The sequence below is a fragment of the Bacillus rossius genome, chromosome 2, assembly GCF_032445375.1.
Source record: "Bacillus rossius redtenbacheri isolate Brsri chromosome 2, Brsri_v3, whole genome shotgun sequence".
NCBI classification, from domain to species: Eukaryota; Metazoa; Arthropoda; class Insecta; order Phasmatodea; family Bacillidae; genus Bacillus; species Bacillus rossius.
This window is the reverse complement of record NC_086331.1, coordinates 39,177,342-39,194,869: the sequence shown is the minus strand read 5'-3', so window position 1 is coordinate 39,194,869 and position 17,528 is coordinate 39,177,342. Positions and strand designations below refer to the sequence as shown.

Below are 17,528 nucleotides of genomic sequence, written 5' to 3'. Positions count from 1 at the left end.
CATTAGTATATGTCCATAAAAATATTTTAGATCAATCTACCCCATTGCAATAATCACTGAAAGAAAGTTTTCTTATAATTCTTGTGTGTAAAGACTTATCTCTAATCTGCATTATTGACCAAGGAAACTGCTGCATCCTAACTCCATTAAGGAATTTGAAGAGAATCCATCACTACTGTATACAAATATTCCACTGCTCCACAAATTGTTCTATGTTAATTTAAGCAACCTAAAAGTTATTTTGAGTCCACACACATCAAGAAGTAGCTGAATGCCACCACAGTTAAACAAACTGAAATGTTTTCCAAGGTGACATATTTCAATTTCTTTTTAGCGGTAATAAAAAAACGCCTTTCATAGAATGTTTTACTAATTATATTCTTACACCAAACAATTTATTTAAATATAGTAAAGGCTTATATTAAAATTTTAAATTCTTACATCCTGCTTGAACAATTGTCAAAACAATATGTAGCTATCAATCGTAATTACTTTTTCGATCTAAGAATGAAGCATTAAATTGGAATTTTTATACTAAGAATGTAAAATAAAATATCTATGTGGTGCGTAATAATTAAGTTGTTTAACTGTTATTAAAATATTTTGTTTATCAAAGGCACTCAAATAAATTAATTTGTATCATATTAAAACTGTGCTTGGACACAACATTTGTTCATAAGACCATGTCACCAAAATGCTTAATTGTGCATGCTTCCACTTATTAATCCCACTGTATGCTTTTACAGTTTGTTTAACTGTATCCATAGTATTTCTTGGGGAAATATAACGTATAAGATAAATTTTTTATTACTTTTGATGACATAAGAAAGTATATAAAAATAAGTTTCTTTTGTAAGTTATTAAAAAAATCTACCGTGCTGTTTCACATAATTTTCATTTTAGATACGTTCTTTGGTCAATAATTTTTAAGTGTTGTTATCATTGTGAAAAGTTTTCCTCTTTCGGACTATATTAATCACAAAAATTTCTAAAAAAAAATTACTATAACAAAGTTGCTACACAATTTATCAGGCAGGTGAGTACGAATCGTCAATAAAAGAATCATTTTAGAAGCTTGAGAAGAAAGCTGTACAATAGAAAAAGTGAACGCTAGAAACAAGATTTAATGTTTTATTTTTCAATCAATTTGGTTTTAAATAATCGAGAAGTTTTCTATTTCTGTTGTTATTTTCTCATGAATTTTATATGTAGTTGATATTCCATGAAACACACTATGTTTCAAGTTCATTTCAATAATGAAAACGTAAGTTAATGAAACTTTGTAATGTTTCTACAACTTTACCGAAAAATATCTGGAACTTTGGTGTTATAAGAAATAAGTACAAATACGTGAACATACAGAATATTAAAACAGCTCATGTGAATGTAATTTCGATAGCAGAAATAAATCCACATTTGATTAAATGGATTGTTTTGATAGTTTACTTGCTTTTTGGAACTGATAGAGTGCCAATATAAGTTCCTTTTGTCATATTTTGCTTAATGGGATTAAAATACGTACTATGAATATGAATGAATGAATTAATTAATGAATATTCAAAAGTCAAATTTCTTATACATTTTTTTCAATAAGTTTCATTGTACCTAATTTTAGCCATTTCTGGTAACAACCACTTTCATTCAAGTAACTGTTGAAAAAGTTAATTACTTAATTATTAATATTTAATTCTTACCTATTCTTAGTTCATTATTAAAATACTTAAATTAGAAATATATTATAGTAGTTAACAATTTATATTTTTACAAAGAAAGCATAGTCAAATTATTTGTAAAATCAAGTTTTAACTTTAATAAATAACATTTTGTAGTAAGGTGAATTTCAGTTAGCATTTTAATGCAATTATTGATTTAATTCAGTGGATTTACTATTATGCAGGTGTGATTTCTCTTGATCACTATTCATCATGCAATCTTGCCTCTGCTGACCACCAGTGATGATTGCAATCTTGTACACAACATCCACGGAAGGAAGCAAAGCTGTTTGAGTTAGCCACGGTTATGAAGAAGTATCTTCCTTACATCATTCATGCGACAAATCGTTTTAACTGCACTTAGAAAATAAACAAATTTTTGGATGCACAATAATCAGTATGATCTTTGAGAAGTAAATATATCTGGCATTAAAATTTTCCAGCACAACTGAAACGACCATTAAAACAATAAATGTTTATTGAAATGAAAATGTTTGTTGATTTGATTTTTCAAGAACTTTGACTTATCTAACTATAAAAAAATGTATACTTGCTTTTGTTTACAATTGAGAAATCTGGCGTATTTTTAAATCTATATACGTAACATTTATATTATTAAGTAATTAAACTAGCTAAAAAAAGCCTCTTTGCAAGAAAAAAACTTTTGTCAATCATAAGAATGCACACCTTTTTTGTGCATGAACTAGAAAAAAATTTAGTCAATCATAAGAATGCACACCTTTTTTGTGCATGAATCATATGCAATAAAGAAGAAAATATTTGACCTGTTTTGCATATCACCTTAAATAAACACATGGTTATTTACATTACTAAGAAACACAACCATTCCTGCTTTACATAAGACTATATGCCTCCAAAATAGTATATACAAAAATATCAGAAGAGAGAACTAGGCTTTGGAAAGATTTTCATTTTAGAGCACGTGCTTCGATGTTCTTAAATAACAAATGCTAACAAATACATTTTTATAACAAATTTATTGATTGCTACTACTGATATGGTTAGTAAACTGCACATCATTTTCCTGAGTTTCATTTCAGTTAAAGGGTCTTTAATGCATTTCTAAGGTTCGCACATTCTGTAATCCGTACACTAAGCAAGCGGCTCACGTTAAGAATTTTCCAGCTGTGGACCTTGGTCGCCAGGCTACATCTCTGCACTGCGGATGTTTCAAGTTCACTCAGAGTTTATAGTTACCGTCAGTTATCAGTCTGGTACATTTTTCCCATATCCTTACAGGTTACATGTTACATTTCATGTGCAAATTTATGTAAATATTTTTAGAAGAGATCTGAATCACGGATGCGAAGTGATATAGGAGGCTTCTTAAAGAGTACACACGTGTAATTTTTTTTCGATATAACAGCATATTATTACTTGATTAAATAACAGAGAACTGTTTTTAATTATTTTTTTGGTGTTCCCATTAAACCTTTATTGACATTTGATAACCAAGCAAAATTGCTAATCCGACATGTCCTAGTGATAAATGTGCCAGATTAAAAACTTTCCAGTGTAGATCTATATGGAAGTCTGCCTGGAATAAACTTGATATGATTTGACTTTGTATAATGAGAGAACAGCCACTTATAGCAGATCAATGGTTACTGATTTTATAAGAAAACATAATCATGAAACCAATACGTACACAGGAACAAAATGAAAATAAATACATTGACATAGCTCATGTTTGCTGACTCGGCTGCAGGCTGGAAGCACATGAGGATGAAGATGAGGATAATGAGGATAATGATGATGATGATGATGATTATGATGATAATGATAATGACGACATAGCCCATGTATTTATCCAAGAACAGTGTTATCCTATTTTATCAGCATACTCAAGTACATCCTTTCTTCTGTTTTTCAATGCAGTGTATTACTTACTACGAATAGAAAGGGTTATTGTGGGAGGGATAGAGGGATAAAGAAATTGGCCACCCTGCCCTATTATACTATTGGTATTCTATGCCTTGAATGCGCTGTCAGTCAGGTTGGTAGCACTGTCAATGTCACATTGTTAATAAAAGTTTAATAAATTGGTAAAACGTGAGGTTTAACACTATAAGGCTATATAAAGAGGCATAAGGCAATAAACCTCTAACATATTTTGGCCTCCGAACCACTTGGTAACCGACTTATGCACATTAATATCCATGCGTGGAGCTCATATTAAAGCAGTAACTCTTACATACTGAGCATTATGTTTCAGTGATCATGGTCACCAAGAACCCAAGAAGTTTGTTTAAAAACACACTGATTTCAACTCTTATTTTATATGAAACCAGCTTTCTGGTTAAATACCATGCCAATAAATAATATTTTTAATAAGAACTCAAATAACGTTATGAGTAGAGTGCAAGGAAAATATTAGCACTTTGAGAGCTCATGGCAATTATCACTGTAAAATTATTTGTGGTTTAAGAAACAGAGAATTTTTTATTCAGACTGGTACTGTCTCTAAAGATGTATGTTCTAGACAGTAAAACAGCGATACTTACACTTCTTCACCTATAATTAGTTTTTTTCTCTTACATGCTATTAGGTGCACATCCTTTGGAAAACCAAAATATTTAATGTTACCACTTAAATTTTTCTTTTAATTAAGCTACACCCATACACTATGCAGATTTGGCGTTGTACCGAGCTAAAATGCAAATGAGTAAAAGTTCACTTTATCATTAATAGGATGTATAATTTTTTTTCTTTACACATGACTATCAAGGAAGACTGGCATGGCCTGCTCATGACTCCACCTTGCTTGATAACACCACTGCCCAAAATAAACATTAAATTCCGTCACATGCATAGGTAACTTAGCTAACATGTTCAACTAATTATGCATGTTCAACTGCCTAAGCACATATCAAAATCTCTACCGATGAAATGTGAGTAAGCTGTCATTTTAGAAAAGTTATTTAGCCTTTCAGCACGACTGTTATATGCAGGTACGAGTGGTAGTGACGTGAGTTACACGTTTTCCATATGAAGTTAAATAAATAGAGCTGTAACATAAAATGAGCAAATTTATAACCCATATTTAACAAGTAAAATAAGATGGGTTTAGCTACTGTAATTTCAATACGTTCTGTTTACATTTTTATTATATCTGTGACTGATTACTAAGCAAGGTGGTGCGATGATCAATCGCTTAACTTGTATTCAAGAGGACTTGAATTGTAACACCGCTCCATCCATCCTTACTTAAGTTTCACGTAGATACCTTAATCTTCTCAAGGCTAAAGCTTGGACAATGCCATAGACCATTGACTATTTCTTCCACAACATCCTTGAATTGTATTGGGTATGTTCGTCTCTGATTAACTTACTATTTATGAGCTATAAAGTAAAATAATTAAGTTCGACTTATGAATAAATTTTATGAAATCACTTGGATTAAAATAAAATGGTAAAAGTCTTCAGTAGAAAAAAATCAAGTGGTTTATGTTATTAATGGAGTATCTTTGAACTTAATTATAAACCGATTGAACCCTTAGTAGTAAGAATAAGCTTACTGATTTTATTATATATATTTCCCTCAAATCAGCCGGCTGGATATAAACTATGATTTCAATTACCAACAATATAAAGAGTAAAAGATAAACAAAATATAACTATATTTGGTGAAAAAGTACTTCACAAATTTAAAAAATAAAAAAAATCTAAAAAACCTACTGCCAAATACATGTTAAAAATTATTAGGGAATTTTACTATATTAATTTTTAAGTTAAATAATAGCTAAAATTTCTTACAACTTACTGCAGTTATGAAGTATAATTTTGTATTGATGTTCTTTAAAATGGATTGAAAATGCAAACCAAAATTTTAAAAGCGTATACAGAAAAAGAACAGCAATATCAATTTGTGTGCTTTTTGTTCCAATTATAATAATTTTCCAGTGGTAAAAATCCTGTTTGAACAGTTCATTATGCTGATCTTTTTTTTACGAAGCCTATCGTTACATTTCATTTCAACAATAACTTCAGAAAACTATTACTCCGTCACAGTGCCAGTGTACACATATGCTAATACTTTCCTGCTGAAAATATTCTTACCTAGCCTATATACTGGACATAACACATACCCCTGCATCAATACATAATCTTCTTCCTACGTTCAGTTATGTCTGCATATAATCCTTAATTCTTTCTGGCTGTTCAAACATATCTTCCTTGCACAGTTTATCATCTGTTAAGCTGTACTAGTAGCTGTTTTAGCTGCAGTAGCCAAGTTAAACACATTTATGAAGGTCAACTTGTCCTTTGAAAGCATGGTGTGCTTTACTGCTTCATTTAGTGCCCCAAAAACGGAAAATTTCTTAAAATTTAACCTACATATGTGAAATTACAGTGTGTACACAACCTTTACAATTCTAACACATAATTAGAAAAAGACTTAATTCCTTTCATGTTGATCACGTTTATTGAATTGTTTTTAGATTCCACGCTCTTGCTCAGAGTTGGCCCAAAACCATTTGATGAAAGTTCCCAAGATATCAGAGAGCAATTCGATAATCGATTTCAGTGACACTAGCAACATCACAAGGTTATACAACTCAAAACCACAAATGGCTTTCTGTTCTCCTTTGTCATTTTCTAATTCAACCGCTCTGCATACGTCTTCAACGAATCTTTTTTTTAAATACAAACTAATCAAATGAGACGCTTTATGCTATATCAGGTTATACACTATCACCAACCCCAATACTAAAAAACACACCTCTGTCAAGAGAGAACATAAACCCAGACTAAATAAAATTCATATCACTTGTCCTGAATGTTGTATTCAGCCCATAATCAAATTTCAATAATTACTTCATTTAACTGTTACTCCAGCGTTCTAATATTTAAATACATTAATGCATACCTGCAATCCTGCTGGTGGTGGCGTATAAGAATGTTCAATCATGCTTTAGCAAAGACCACATTTCCACATATGGTTGTAAATAATTTTTTACACTAAGTTAAACATTATCACACCTATTGTATTACAAATAACACTGTATCCCGTGTAACACTTATTCACGTTTCGTACGCAGTGATTTCCACCACACGAGACAATTATTGCCTAGCTCTATTGTTTACAAGTATCACGCCTCGGGGCTACGAAAGGTCTCAGCATACTTGGCTCCCCTCCCATCACCAACACCGACGGAGGGACACGGGAAAGTAGCCCTTGTAAGCGCTCCTACCATGCTATTTTTTTGTTGTGCACATGATGCAAATACACTGTGCAGAACTGTACTGTGCAGACGAGCTGCGCGCGTAGCTCTGCTCGCTAGCAATTCCCTTCGCGTCCGCTGTGAAGATGCCATATAGTTGTTATTAAAACAGTGCACAACTGCGTGAGGAGTGATATTTACCCTAATGTTGGAAAGTAATACCTAGCATTTCCGATAGGTAGTCAGTTTTAGATTGTTCAATAGCAGTTTAGATTTTTTAAGAATATGTTATGGTGCTGTATTTATTCTTTATTACATACATAATAGTGACTTTTTTTTATGAAACTCCGACGGAAAAGTTGCTGTGATCTTATTCTGAGATTAAATTTATCTTAAATGTGCATTAAAGAATTTGATCTGCATTTACCGGAGATATAAATATGTTATATATTTTATCTTAAATATTTACAGTATTATGTTTCTCCTAAATATTTGAAATTTTTAATTTGTAAATATAAGCTTAAAAATCTATGCTTTTATGTTTTACTGGCACTTTTTAAGACACAAATAAAGTTTCTTACATTAAGTAAAATCCAAGTGATATTTTGGTCTCTAAATAAAGATGACTAGATGTAGGTTTAACGACATACGGCTTATACACACATTAAAGCACGGGTCATAATTCACCTAATCGCCGCCAATGAAACCTTCTAACAATGTTCATACCTTACCTGTGTACGGTATGTAACATATATCCCTACATTAATACTAAACAGTAATGTATTGTTTATGATATACTGCTCCAAAAAATATTTTTTTACAAATAGTTAAAGTAAATGTTTGTGGGAAATGGTTAGGACTTAAAACACGTTATCTCATATAAAATTAATGTAGGCAGAGAGTAACTCATACATTGTTTAAAATACTGTTTAATTGTTTTTAGTTTTTGGATACGGGATTTAACAACATAATTTAATTTATGCACACTAGAATATCATTATTTATTACGTGCTTATAAACCAAAATAAAATTTTGATATCTTACACGGTACCCTAATAAAATTATCTAGAATATCGTTTGTTGAAAGATATTGCACACCAATGTTTTTCTTGCGGTAAAATGCAGTAGTAAATAATATGTTGACTTGGAAGGTTGCATGTAGTATGATGGCTCAAAAAAATGCTACAAATGAATTAATTGGGACCATTTTACGTTTGCGGTCTGGGACATGGCCTTTATAAACTCTTTTGACATATGTTAGACTTTTGGGAGTAAAATCACTACCTAACTATGAATTCTTGTAGAATAGATGTAACTGTTATGGGTCCTATGATATTCCGGAAGTCCCTATATAGAAATTGTTTTCAAGAATAAAGGACGGAGTTTTGTATGACTCAAGTGCAATATGGTTTCTGGAAAAAAAGTTTTCTTTTTACTAAACAGAAAAGCCGTAAAATGTATTTTTTATATTTCTTCTTTCTGTAGTGTTTTCAACCTCAAGAAGTGAATTTCACAATGTTAGTGTTATAATGTTCAGGGACGTAGACAAAGTTTTATTTTGGGGGAGGATATTTTTGTTTGAACTTCAATAATCAGTGCTTAGTATTTGAAGTGTGACTACAGAATAAAAAGTACCTATATTTGTGACATTTTGCAGGGTGATTTATCCTGATATCCTCCAACTCTGCTATGCATCTATAAAAGTTATTTGTGCGTACATTGCATACTAATTCCAACTAACAATAAAATTAAAAAAGTAGTCTAAAAATTGCATTTTTCATGTTCAATTAATTTTTAAATGTGTAATTTTTTCAATTTTTCTTTTTATTCCTTTATGCAATATATTATGACATGTAAGGGATGTTTGGATGTCACACTTGTGGGTCAATGGGCTGATTAGACTGGTGGTCATTTCTGCCAATTAATGACAGACAATTGAATATGTTTTTATCTGTTTTAGCCACATTTTGTAACTCTAAATTCTGAATTATATAAAAAATATAATTGCTTAATCTTTGACACTTTGTAAACATAATAACATAATTTTGGAAAACAATCAGATACGGTATTTGATGTCTCGCCTAGATAAACATTCAGTATACACAAATGATAGTAGTAAAAAGGTTTGTGTTAATGAGTGCTATCAAGAATTTCATGGCTGCTTAGAAGAATAAATTAGATCAGACACACACTTTACGTCTCCAGTGCAGCATGCATGGTTGGGACTAAAACAGCTACTTACGATCAAACATTTGAAACCATTGAAAGGAAGTAATTCTGGGATGCAACTATGAAATGGGCCAATGAGCTTAAGTATTAAATATTTTCGCCTGTGTTTACGGATGCCTATTTGTCGTGTGTGTGTAGGGACATGTACGTAGATATGCGTTAATTGGTGTTTTATGTAGGTATATATGCGATGATAAAATATCTGAGTCAGTGTTGTCAGATTTTCCATTTTCTCAGATGTTAGGAATATTTTTAAGATTAGATTAACTGCTCGTAGGAAAAGAATTTAATTTTTCTAGAACATCCTATAGAAAGAATGAAGATAAAATTTTGGTGAAAGAGTAACTAAGGAGATGAATTTACTTTGATATAGAATGCTTTATGTGAAACAAGGGGACAAAGTATGCTTTAACGGAAAATTTTCCCACGACATAAGTTCCTGGAGAAGACTGTCCTTAGTCAAATTAGAAGAAAACTGGGAGAGAATTGTGTGAATTCAAAATAAAACTTAAAGAAATTTTTACATTCCTCAAAAGTTACAGTGGACAACAAGGCTTCTGCTCAGCTAACATTATCATTCTAACCAGTCATAACATGGTTCTTGAAAAGTTTTATATATTTTATAACATGTTCTGCTCAGCCATACTAATAGTTCTGGTTGTTCATTTTGTAATTATAAATTAAAGTGCAACTATTAATAAATACATTAACTTTGTAGTTTTAGATATGCATTAGTTGGTTCAATTCCGTCCAAATTGCAATGTAATAATTTTTGTGGGTATCATAAAATTCGGAAGGGTATGTTTAAATATGTTTGAGGAGATTTTATGAAATATTTCGAGGGACTCTGATCTTAGATCTAGACACCTGGCAACACTGGCGAGTGCACGGGTGAGTATCTGTGAGGACTATTTGTTCGTGGTGCCATGCAGACCAAATCTAACAAGAGGCAGGCAGGCAAGGCAGGTACGAGGGTCGCAGGCGGCCTACCATGTCCTCCTCAGAGGGCTCCGATTCACTGCGCGCTGGCGGACTCATCGCCTTCACGATTTGTAACGGGTTACCGGATTGGACGGTGGCTGCACTTGCCTCGGGGGGACCTTCGGATTTGCTTCGTCTGGAGGGCTGATTTCTGGCCGCGGCACGTTCCTCCGACTGCAACAGAATACAAAAGCCGAGATGCAGTTGCACTTGCCGAGGAGATGCGGGACTCTTGCTGGACACAACTGAGACGATGTTACGTACGGCAGCCTCTTCTACTGGCTCAAAGTTAAATATTTTGTGGACGATTGAACTTCTAAAGTTAATAGGTTGCGTTAAGGACATATTTAGTTGGTAAACCTATTCCAGTTATCATTCGTTACTGTATTAGGCGCCGTTATCTATTAAACTTTTAATACTGCCAAGAAGACTGTTAGTGATACCTATATGCATTAACTGTCTAATACCTAGCCCTCAAGAAAGAGTAGTCTGGAAACTCTTTAAACGGTTTTGGATGGTTCGTAGTTGTTTCCTATTAGGTTTCTCAATTATTTGTTGTACATTTCTTACAAGAAATTTACGAATTATGATGCCGAACCTGACCGTTAGCAAATTAAACACCTATGTACTACTACCTATAAAACACTTGCAATCATGCCAAATATGTTTATAGCCTGATTCCATGCATCTTTACCCTCACGACGAGGACATCGCAGTTGTCTTAATGTAAGACATATGATCCCTCTTGATGTGGCACCACTGCTAACAACATTATATATTTTATCTTAGGGTGGCAGCTGACGTCTGTTAAATGTGTCATGATATTCTTACCCAAGGGCTGAGAACTGTAAGATAACAATGCCTGACTGAATGAAACATCATAACACAACCTATCATTCCTCGAAGTTTTTTACAATGGTCCGGAAACATCTGCTAAATCTATCAGAATAATTACAGACTGATATAATTTTGTCAAACGGTCCGTGCATAAAGGTAGATTAATTTGGTTAATGCAATGCTAGGGGGTGAATAGGAATTGGCTACCCTACATACCTGTCTCATAAAATTCCTGGTTATGTATAAGGTAAAGTGACCGAATATCGGATAGGTTGCTAATATCGGATACCAGGTTATTTGAACACACAGATGCTGCACTCTAACGGTGGTGGTATTAAACAGTTGCCTCAAAGTACCCTTTGCACTCGCGAGAATGTGCGGTCGTTGTCACCAGCGTGTCAGACGCCATTAACGTTTGTGTGTTTTATAGAGTTTAGAAATTTTCAAGGAGAGTTTTGAACGGCAGATTGCGGCTAGAAGGTTAGTAGTTACAAACGACATCAATACATTAGATTAACCTACAAGTGTTGTAGTTTAATGATTAAGTGTTGTTTATGCATACAAAAGTTTGGTTTTGACACGAAAAAATGTAACATCCAAAGTTGTATGATGCCTAATATCGGATACTGAAGGATGCTGAATATCGGATACTGAAGGATGCTGAATATCTGATATCCGATAATAGGGCTCCAAGTACAATTTTTACGCTCAAAGGTGCTCCACGAAAAACAACTTTGAATTTTAGAAATAAATTTATAAAAACAGTTATTATAAATTGTGAATGTTAAATAAAAATAAGTGTTGTGTTATTTAAATAATTTTGACTGCCTAATTTGTACATAATTTTCATGTGGCAGTAAACTTCAATGTTTGTTAGAGATTTGAACCTAAAAAATTGCCAATTTTGTCACGGAAATATGCTTAAGCAATGAAAAATACTATTTTCTCTGTTATATAATATTTTTCTAAACTCTTAAACACATTTCTGTAGAGTTTAACTGCATACAGCCGTAAATTTTTTCAAACAATTATATTATAAATATTACTTATTGTTTTTTGCATTTTCTTGGCTTTTCGGTGTAGGCCGTGTCAGGAGATTGTTTTGCGATGTTTCGGCAGTCATTGCAGCTGCCATCATCAGCCGTGAAAGCCTGCGATCTTTATTACGTTATGTTGTTTGGATGGCCTAATGCATTTTTTCATGCTTGTAAGAATAATTGTTTTCTGTATGTTTATTAAGGCATTTATTTTTGTAATAATTATTCACATAAACAAACGATTTTGCTTATGTAAGTGTGATTACTTAAGTTTCATTCCTTTACTAAGTATTTTGAAAAAGTCTTTGGTTTTAGATGTTTACTGCAAAACAACGAAGGTCGTGGGATCCAGACTAAATGCGGAAAGCCATAAACGCAGTGAAAAATAAAGCCATGGGTTACCTTAAGGCTGCCAAAGCCTTTAATGTCCCGAGGTCCACACTGGAAAATTACGTGAACAATAAAGGAAAAGACATCGAAAAGCTAATGTCTACTCCTTTGGAAGAGTGCTTTAGGGGATGACCTTAAAAATCAGTTAGATGATTACTGTAAAGAAATGGACACACGTTACCATGGGCTTAGAAGACGAGATGTTAGGGTAATTGCTTTCCAACTTGCTGTGAAAAATAATTTGACACATCCTTTCACTGCCGAGAAAGGAATGGTTGTAAAAAAATGGCTGAAAAACGTCCTCCGTCGGCATCCAGAGCTATCAGTGCGAACGCCTCGTGCTGTTTCATTAGCTAGAGCGAAAAGCTTCACAAAAGAGAAAGTTGACACATTTTACCAGCTTCTGAAACCAGAGCTTCAGCTGATAAACTATGACCCTTCTAAAATCTACAACGTTGATGAAACTGGTGTGACAGTGGTTCAGGGCACATGCTCGACAATTATCAGCATGAAAAGAAAGAAAGAAGTTGCTAAGTTGACTTCTGAAGAGCAAGGATCCCTGATCACAGTAGTGACGTGCATGAGTGCAGCAGGTAATTTTGTACCACCCATGTTAGTTTTCCCCAGAACGAACATGAAACCTGAACTTCTAGATGGTACCCCACCTGGTACTATAGCAGCTACCCATCCATCTGGTTGGATTCAACATCACATTTTCACCGACTGGTTCCGCCATTTTATTAGAATAGTCAAGCCAACTGTTGATGAACCCCTCTGTTTGATTCTTGATGGACATTACTCCCATACAAGGAATTTAGATGTGATAGAACTAGCACGGCAGAATGGGGTGAAAATAATTTGCCTTCCACCACATTTGATACACAAGCTACAACCTTTAGATGTAGCTTTCATGGCTTCCTTTAAAAAATTGTATTCTGCTGAAATTGAAAATTGGCTGGATGCCCATCCTTTCAGAGCCGTTTCTGTTTACCAAGTTGGAAGTTTAATGGGACGCGCCTACATGAGAGTCGCTACCATGGAATCGGCTTTAAACGGGTTCAGAAAGTGTGGTATTTCACCATTTGATCCACTAGTCTTTGGAGAACAAGATTTCCTTCCTAAAGAAAAGCAGAATCACAAAACAGATCAATGTTTGGAACATGAAAATGATGTCACCATGACCGAAAATTCCTATTTCCAATTCGATGAAGGATCTGAAGACAGGACAAAGAACCAAGAAGGAATAAGGCATGATACATCCGTGGATTAAATCACTAACTTTCCTAAAACTTCTGAGACCCAGAAGAAGGGAAATGGTGCAGTTACAATCAGCCCATTCGATTTACGCCCATGCCCTAGCCTACCAGGGCCTTATAAAAAGAGTCGAAGGTCTGGACAAACAGCTGTCATCACTTCATCTCCTTACAAGGCACAGCTTACAGTCTCTGTACAAAATGCAGAGTTAAGGAAACGTAAGCTGGATCTTTCAATGAGTTCCAAAAAAAATTGTAAAAAATTATAAAATCTTGAAGACGGGAGCAACGACGTCCATTTATAGGAAGACACCTTTGCCTAAGGCATGTGGAAAGAAAGGAACTTCAAAGGCAAATTTCACTGATTCGGAAGATTCAGATTTGGAGGACGAACTACCCATGGTTTCAACTGATGACAGCGACAGTGCAGATGAAAGTGCCTCTACTGTGGTGTACCATATCGCGAAGATCATTCTGGAAGCGACTGGATTCGATGTAATGGCTGTCTAGGATGGGTACATGAAACATGTTCTGTAATTGGTAAACACAGCTGGAAAACCTTTGTTTGTGAAAACTGTGTTTCGTAATTTAGTTAATTTGTTTGTTTCAGACAGTTAGACGTTTAATATGTTCCACAGAACTCAGGTTCCTTGCAATCAATGCTTGATATATTTTTAGTTATTTTTCTTTAAGTCTAACAGTTATGTATTGTACTTGTTAAACTGCCAGAAGAATTATAGGCCAGTAGCGTTAAACATCCAATTCGGAAATAATTCCTACAAAAGGTTTTTTTGTTTCAATGTCTTCATTTGTGACCCAATGTGACTCTCCTAAGTTTTCCCCCTCGGGGGAGTTGTGGAAAAGTGGTGGGGGGTGAAAATGTACCCCCAAAAGGGGTGTTTTTACGGTTTTTTGCTTTTATCTCCCACACTAAACAAAATATTTTAAAAGTATATTTCATAAGAGTTATAGAGCATTAATCTCTGCGTTGAATGGTACCAAGAACAATTTTTTTGGACAATTCGTTAACAAACTACAGCAGCTGAAAGTTTGACCAATATTCAATATCAGTGTAAATGGTTGGTTTTAACTACAGGTTTTAGACGATGTCTTATTCAAAAATGAAAAATTAGCCAATTGGCCCAAATGTCAACATTAATTACAATGGTTGTTTTAACTTCAGGTACAGAATTTTTTCACAAACAGGATAACAGTAATGTACTATACAAAATTAGTATATTTATATTAACATGAAAAATTGTCACTAAATTAAAACATACATACATAATGGGTGAATACAAGATTTAAATAATAGACATGCTGAAATAAAATTAAAGTCTTCGACGTTTCTCTGCCGTTGGACCACTGGGCTCAACATTTTCGTCGATGTCTGACACTTCTGATTCATTGTCAGTCAAAATGTTGAGGTATCCATACACATCTTCTTCGGCATCTTCCAATAATTCTACCAGTTGGAGGGCGTTTGTGCATGAGGTCCCCTTGCAACTGGCACAAATTATCGAACATTTCAAACCTGCCTTCCTGCAGCCGCAAGAACCTGCACACCCTTTGCTGCACTTGCAAGAAATCTTCATCAGAAGCGACTGTGGAGCTGGTTCCTTGGAGGTAATAACAGGGGCAAGTCCAAAGTTGGACTGCTGCCATCCCCACTGGAGCGGATCCATCTGGTTCCCTATCCACATTTGAACTTGGAGGTAGGTTCTGAAGCAATGTTGGCGAGCTGCTTCCGTGGTTGGTGGTAGGAAAGCCAAATTGAATTGAGATATTATGAGGGATTTGGCAAACAGGTCAAACCGCACCTTGTCCAGATTGTCCTCTGTTCTACCGCCATAGAGGGTGGTTAAAAATCGTTGCCCAGCTTCTGCAATTGCTTGAGGTTGTGAATCGTGATCAAATAAGGGTTTTATGTCCTCTAAAATGTGCTCATTCTTGGCCACATGTTTCACTATTTTATTCTTGCCGAGCTTGTAAAATGAAGAAGTGATGTCGCAACCACTAACGGCGTGGAGGAAAATGTGAACCTTTTTCAGGTCGTCGGCGAGTTTACAACTCTGGTGGGTGAATATTTTTTGTGGTGTTCCTCTTCCTGGTTTGAGGTAATAAATGTTAGCCGATGGTGTGGCTAGAGCAGTGAGGATGACCAACAAATCCGTATCCTCACCGACTAGAGCAACCTTCTCATGACTATGGGCAACTTAGATGGCTGTGGTGACGATCATGTGGTCTGCATCCTCACGAGCTTGCTTGACTGATATGCCTTCACTTTCCAGCCTCTCGGTACGCAAGCTGATGAGTCGCTACTTGTTCCTGTCATTTGAAAGAAATTGCTCCTGGGTCATCGTCACCACCATTGACTTTGTGAAGATGACCTCAGGAGCAATGTGCCTCTTCATTCTGCGGAGCCGCTCTGCAGATTTGATGCTTTTGGTACGCAGGTCTTCGGGGTAGCCATCAAAAACCACAGTGGTAACTTTTCTGTTGTAGTGGCGCTTCAAGTAATCAACATACTTGTTGATAATACATTGAAAGGCATCGCCATTCTTCCATACCAATCGGTGTAATAAAAATCTTCCATCAATGACGTGAGCAGCTCCATCGAGGTTAACTTCTCCTACAGGATCAAAAAAGTCATAAAGTACAGACTTAGGTGCCTTCCTCATTCCAACCTCATCGAATAGAGACAGGGTATATGGTGCCAGCTCGTATTGGAAGAATTCCCTTAGCTCTTCATCAGATTTCTTGAGGAGTGCGATACGGTGAAATATTGTCTCAGGATTGACTGGTACATCCTCCCCATGAATGGTAAACTTTGACTTGAAACCTTGAACATCTTTCTGACAAACTTGATTTGGTCAAAGTTTTGTCCCACCAAGGTAAGCATTGACGAATTCCCAATTTCAAAGGCTTTGTGACAGTTTATTGATTCATCTCCCATGACACCTGTACTGATGGACATCATGAAGTCGCTTGCTGGAAAAGGATCGTGAGATTGAAACCACTCCACAAACTTCTGTACATCTCCATTATCACGCTTGACTCTAGCATCTCTGGCATCAAAATGCTGCTCTGAGGTGGTGAATGAAACCCAGCTAAAATCCTCGACCTGTTGTGCCACTGTTGTAACTATTGGCATGGTGACTACCCATCTGCTGAGAGTACTATCTGAAACACCACGACCATGACTAAGCCCTCCACTACTTTTTAATGAGCGCATGAGGGTCTGCTCAATAGTTATGTCAGACCAAATCCCACTCCAAAATTTATCAGATCTTCTGATTGTAAACCATCCATTCAGCACAAACCTCTCATACTCTTTTTGATATAGTTTCTCTTGTAGGTCCATCATGTCTTGCAGATAGAGCTGCGCTGACTTAGCATACAAAAAATGCCCACTTGCATGGAAATAAGGGCAACATCTTCTTCACAGTACTCAGATGCAGCTGCCAGTCACCAATCCTCTCTGCCTGTATGAACTGCTTCATGAGGGTGGTCATTTTGAAGTAGCTTGGCAGTGGGACCATTATCCTCCATTTATTCTAGTTTCTCAGTGAACAGCTGCTTCAAATATTCGTGATCAAGTTCTTCCAAGGGAGTCTTTGAATGGGAAGGTTCTTCTGAGTCCTCATTACCCCTCATTTTCGTAAGGATGACATTTGCAAGAGCCAAATTGGTGCTAGTGTTAAGGTCAAGTTGTGAGCAGGGATTTTTATTTCGGCGGTTGATACCGTGTAGGAATATTTTGTTTGACAGTTAGTGCCGTGACTGTTGTTAGATTGTTACCAATCGAATTCATGCCTTTATGTGTTTAATTCAAGTGTAGTTGAAACCAACCATTTCTGCTATAGTTGAAAACTTGTCCAACGTTAACCTGCTGTAGTTTGG

At 35.2% G+C, this 17,528-nt stretch overlaps 1 protein-coding gene across 4 annotated transcripts in view; it reads right to left on the bottom strand.

Annotated features, from left to right (window-relative positions):
• LOC134529251 (uncharacterized) overlaps positions 1-17,528 on the bottom strand; it is a 1,084,551-nt gene that overhangs the window by 537,226 nt on the left and 529,797 nt on the right. For 3 of the 4 annotated variants that reach the window (XM_063363151.1, XM_063363152.1, XM_063363153.1), the window contains one exon: positions 10,118-10,282. The exons of the other annotated variant lie outside the window; for it this stretch is intronic. In XM_063363151.1, the coding sequence (XP_063219221.1) occupies positions 10,118-10,282 (165 nt within the window). The remainder of the gene's footprint in view (positions 1-10,117; positions 10,283-17,528) is intronic. 4 annotated transcript variants of the gene reach the window in all.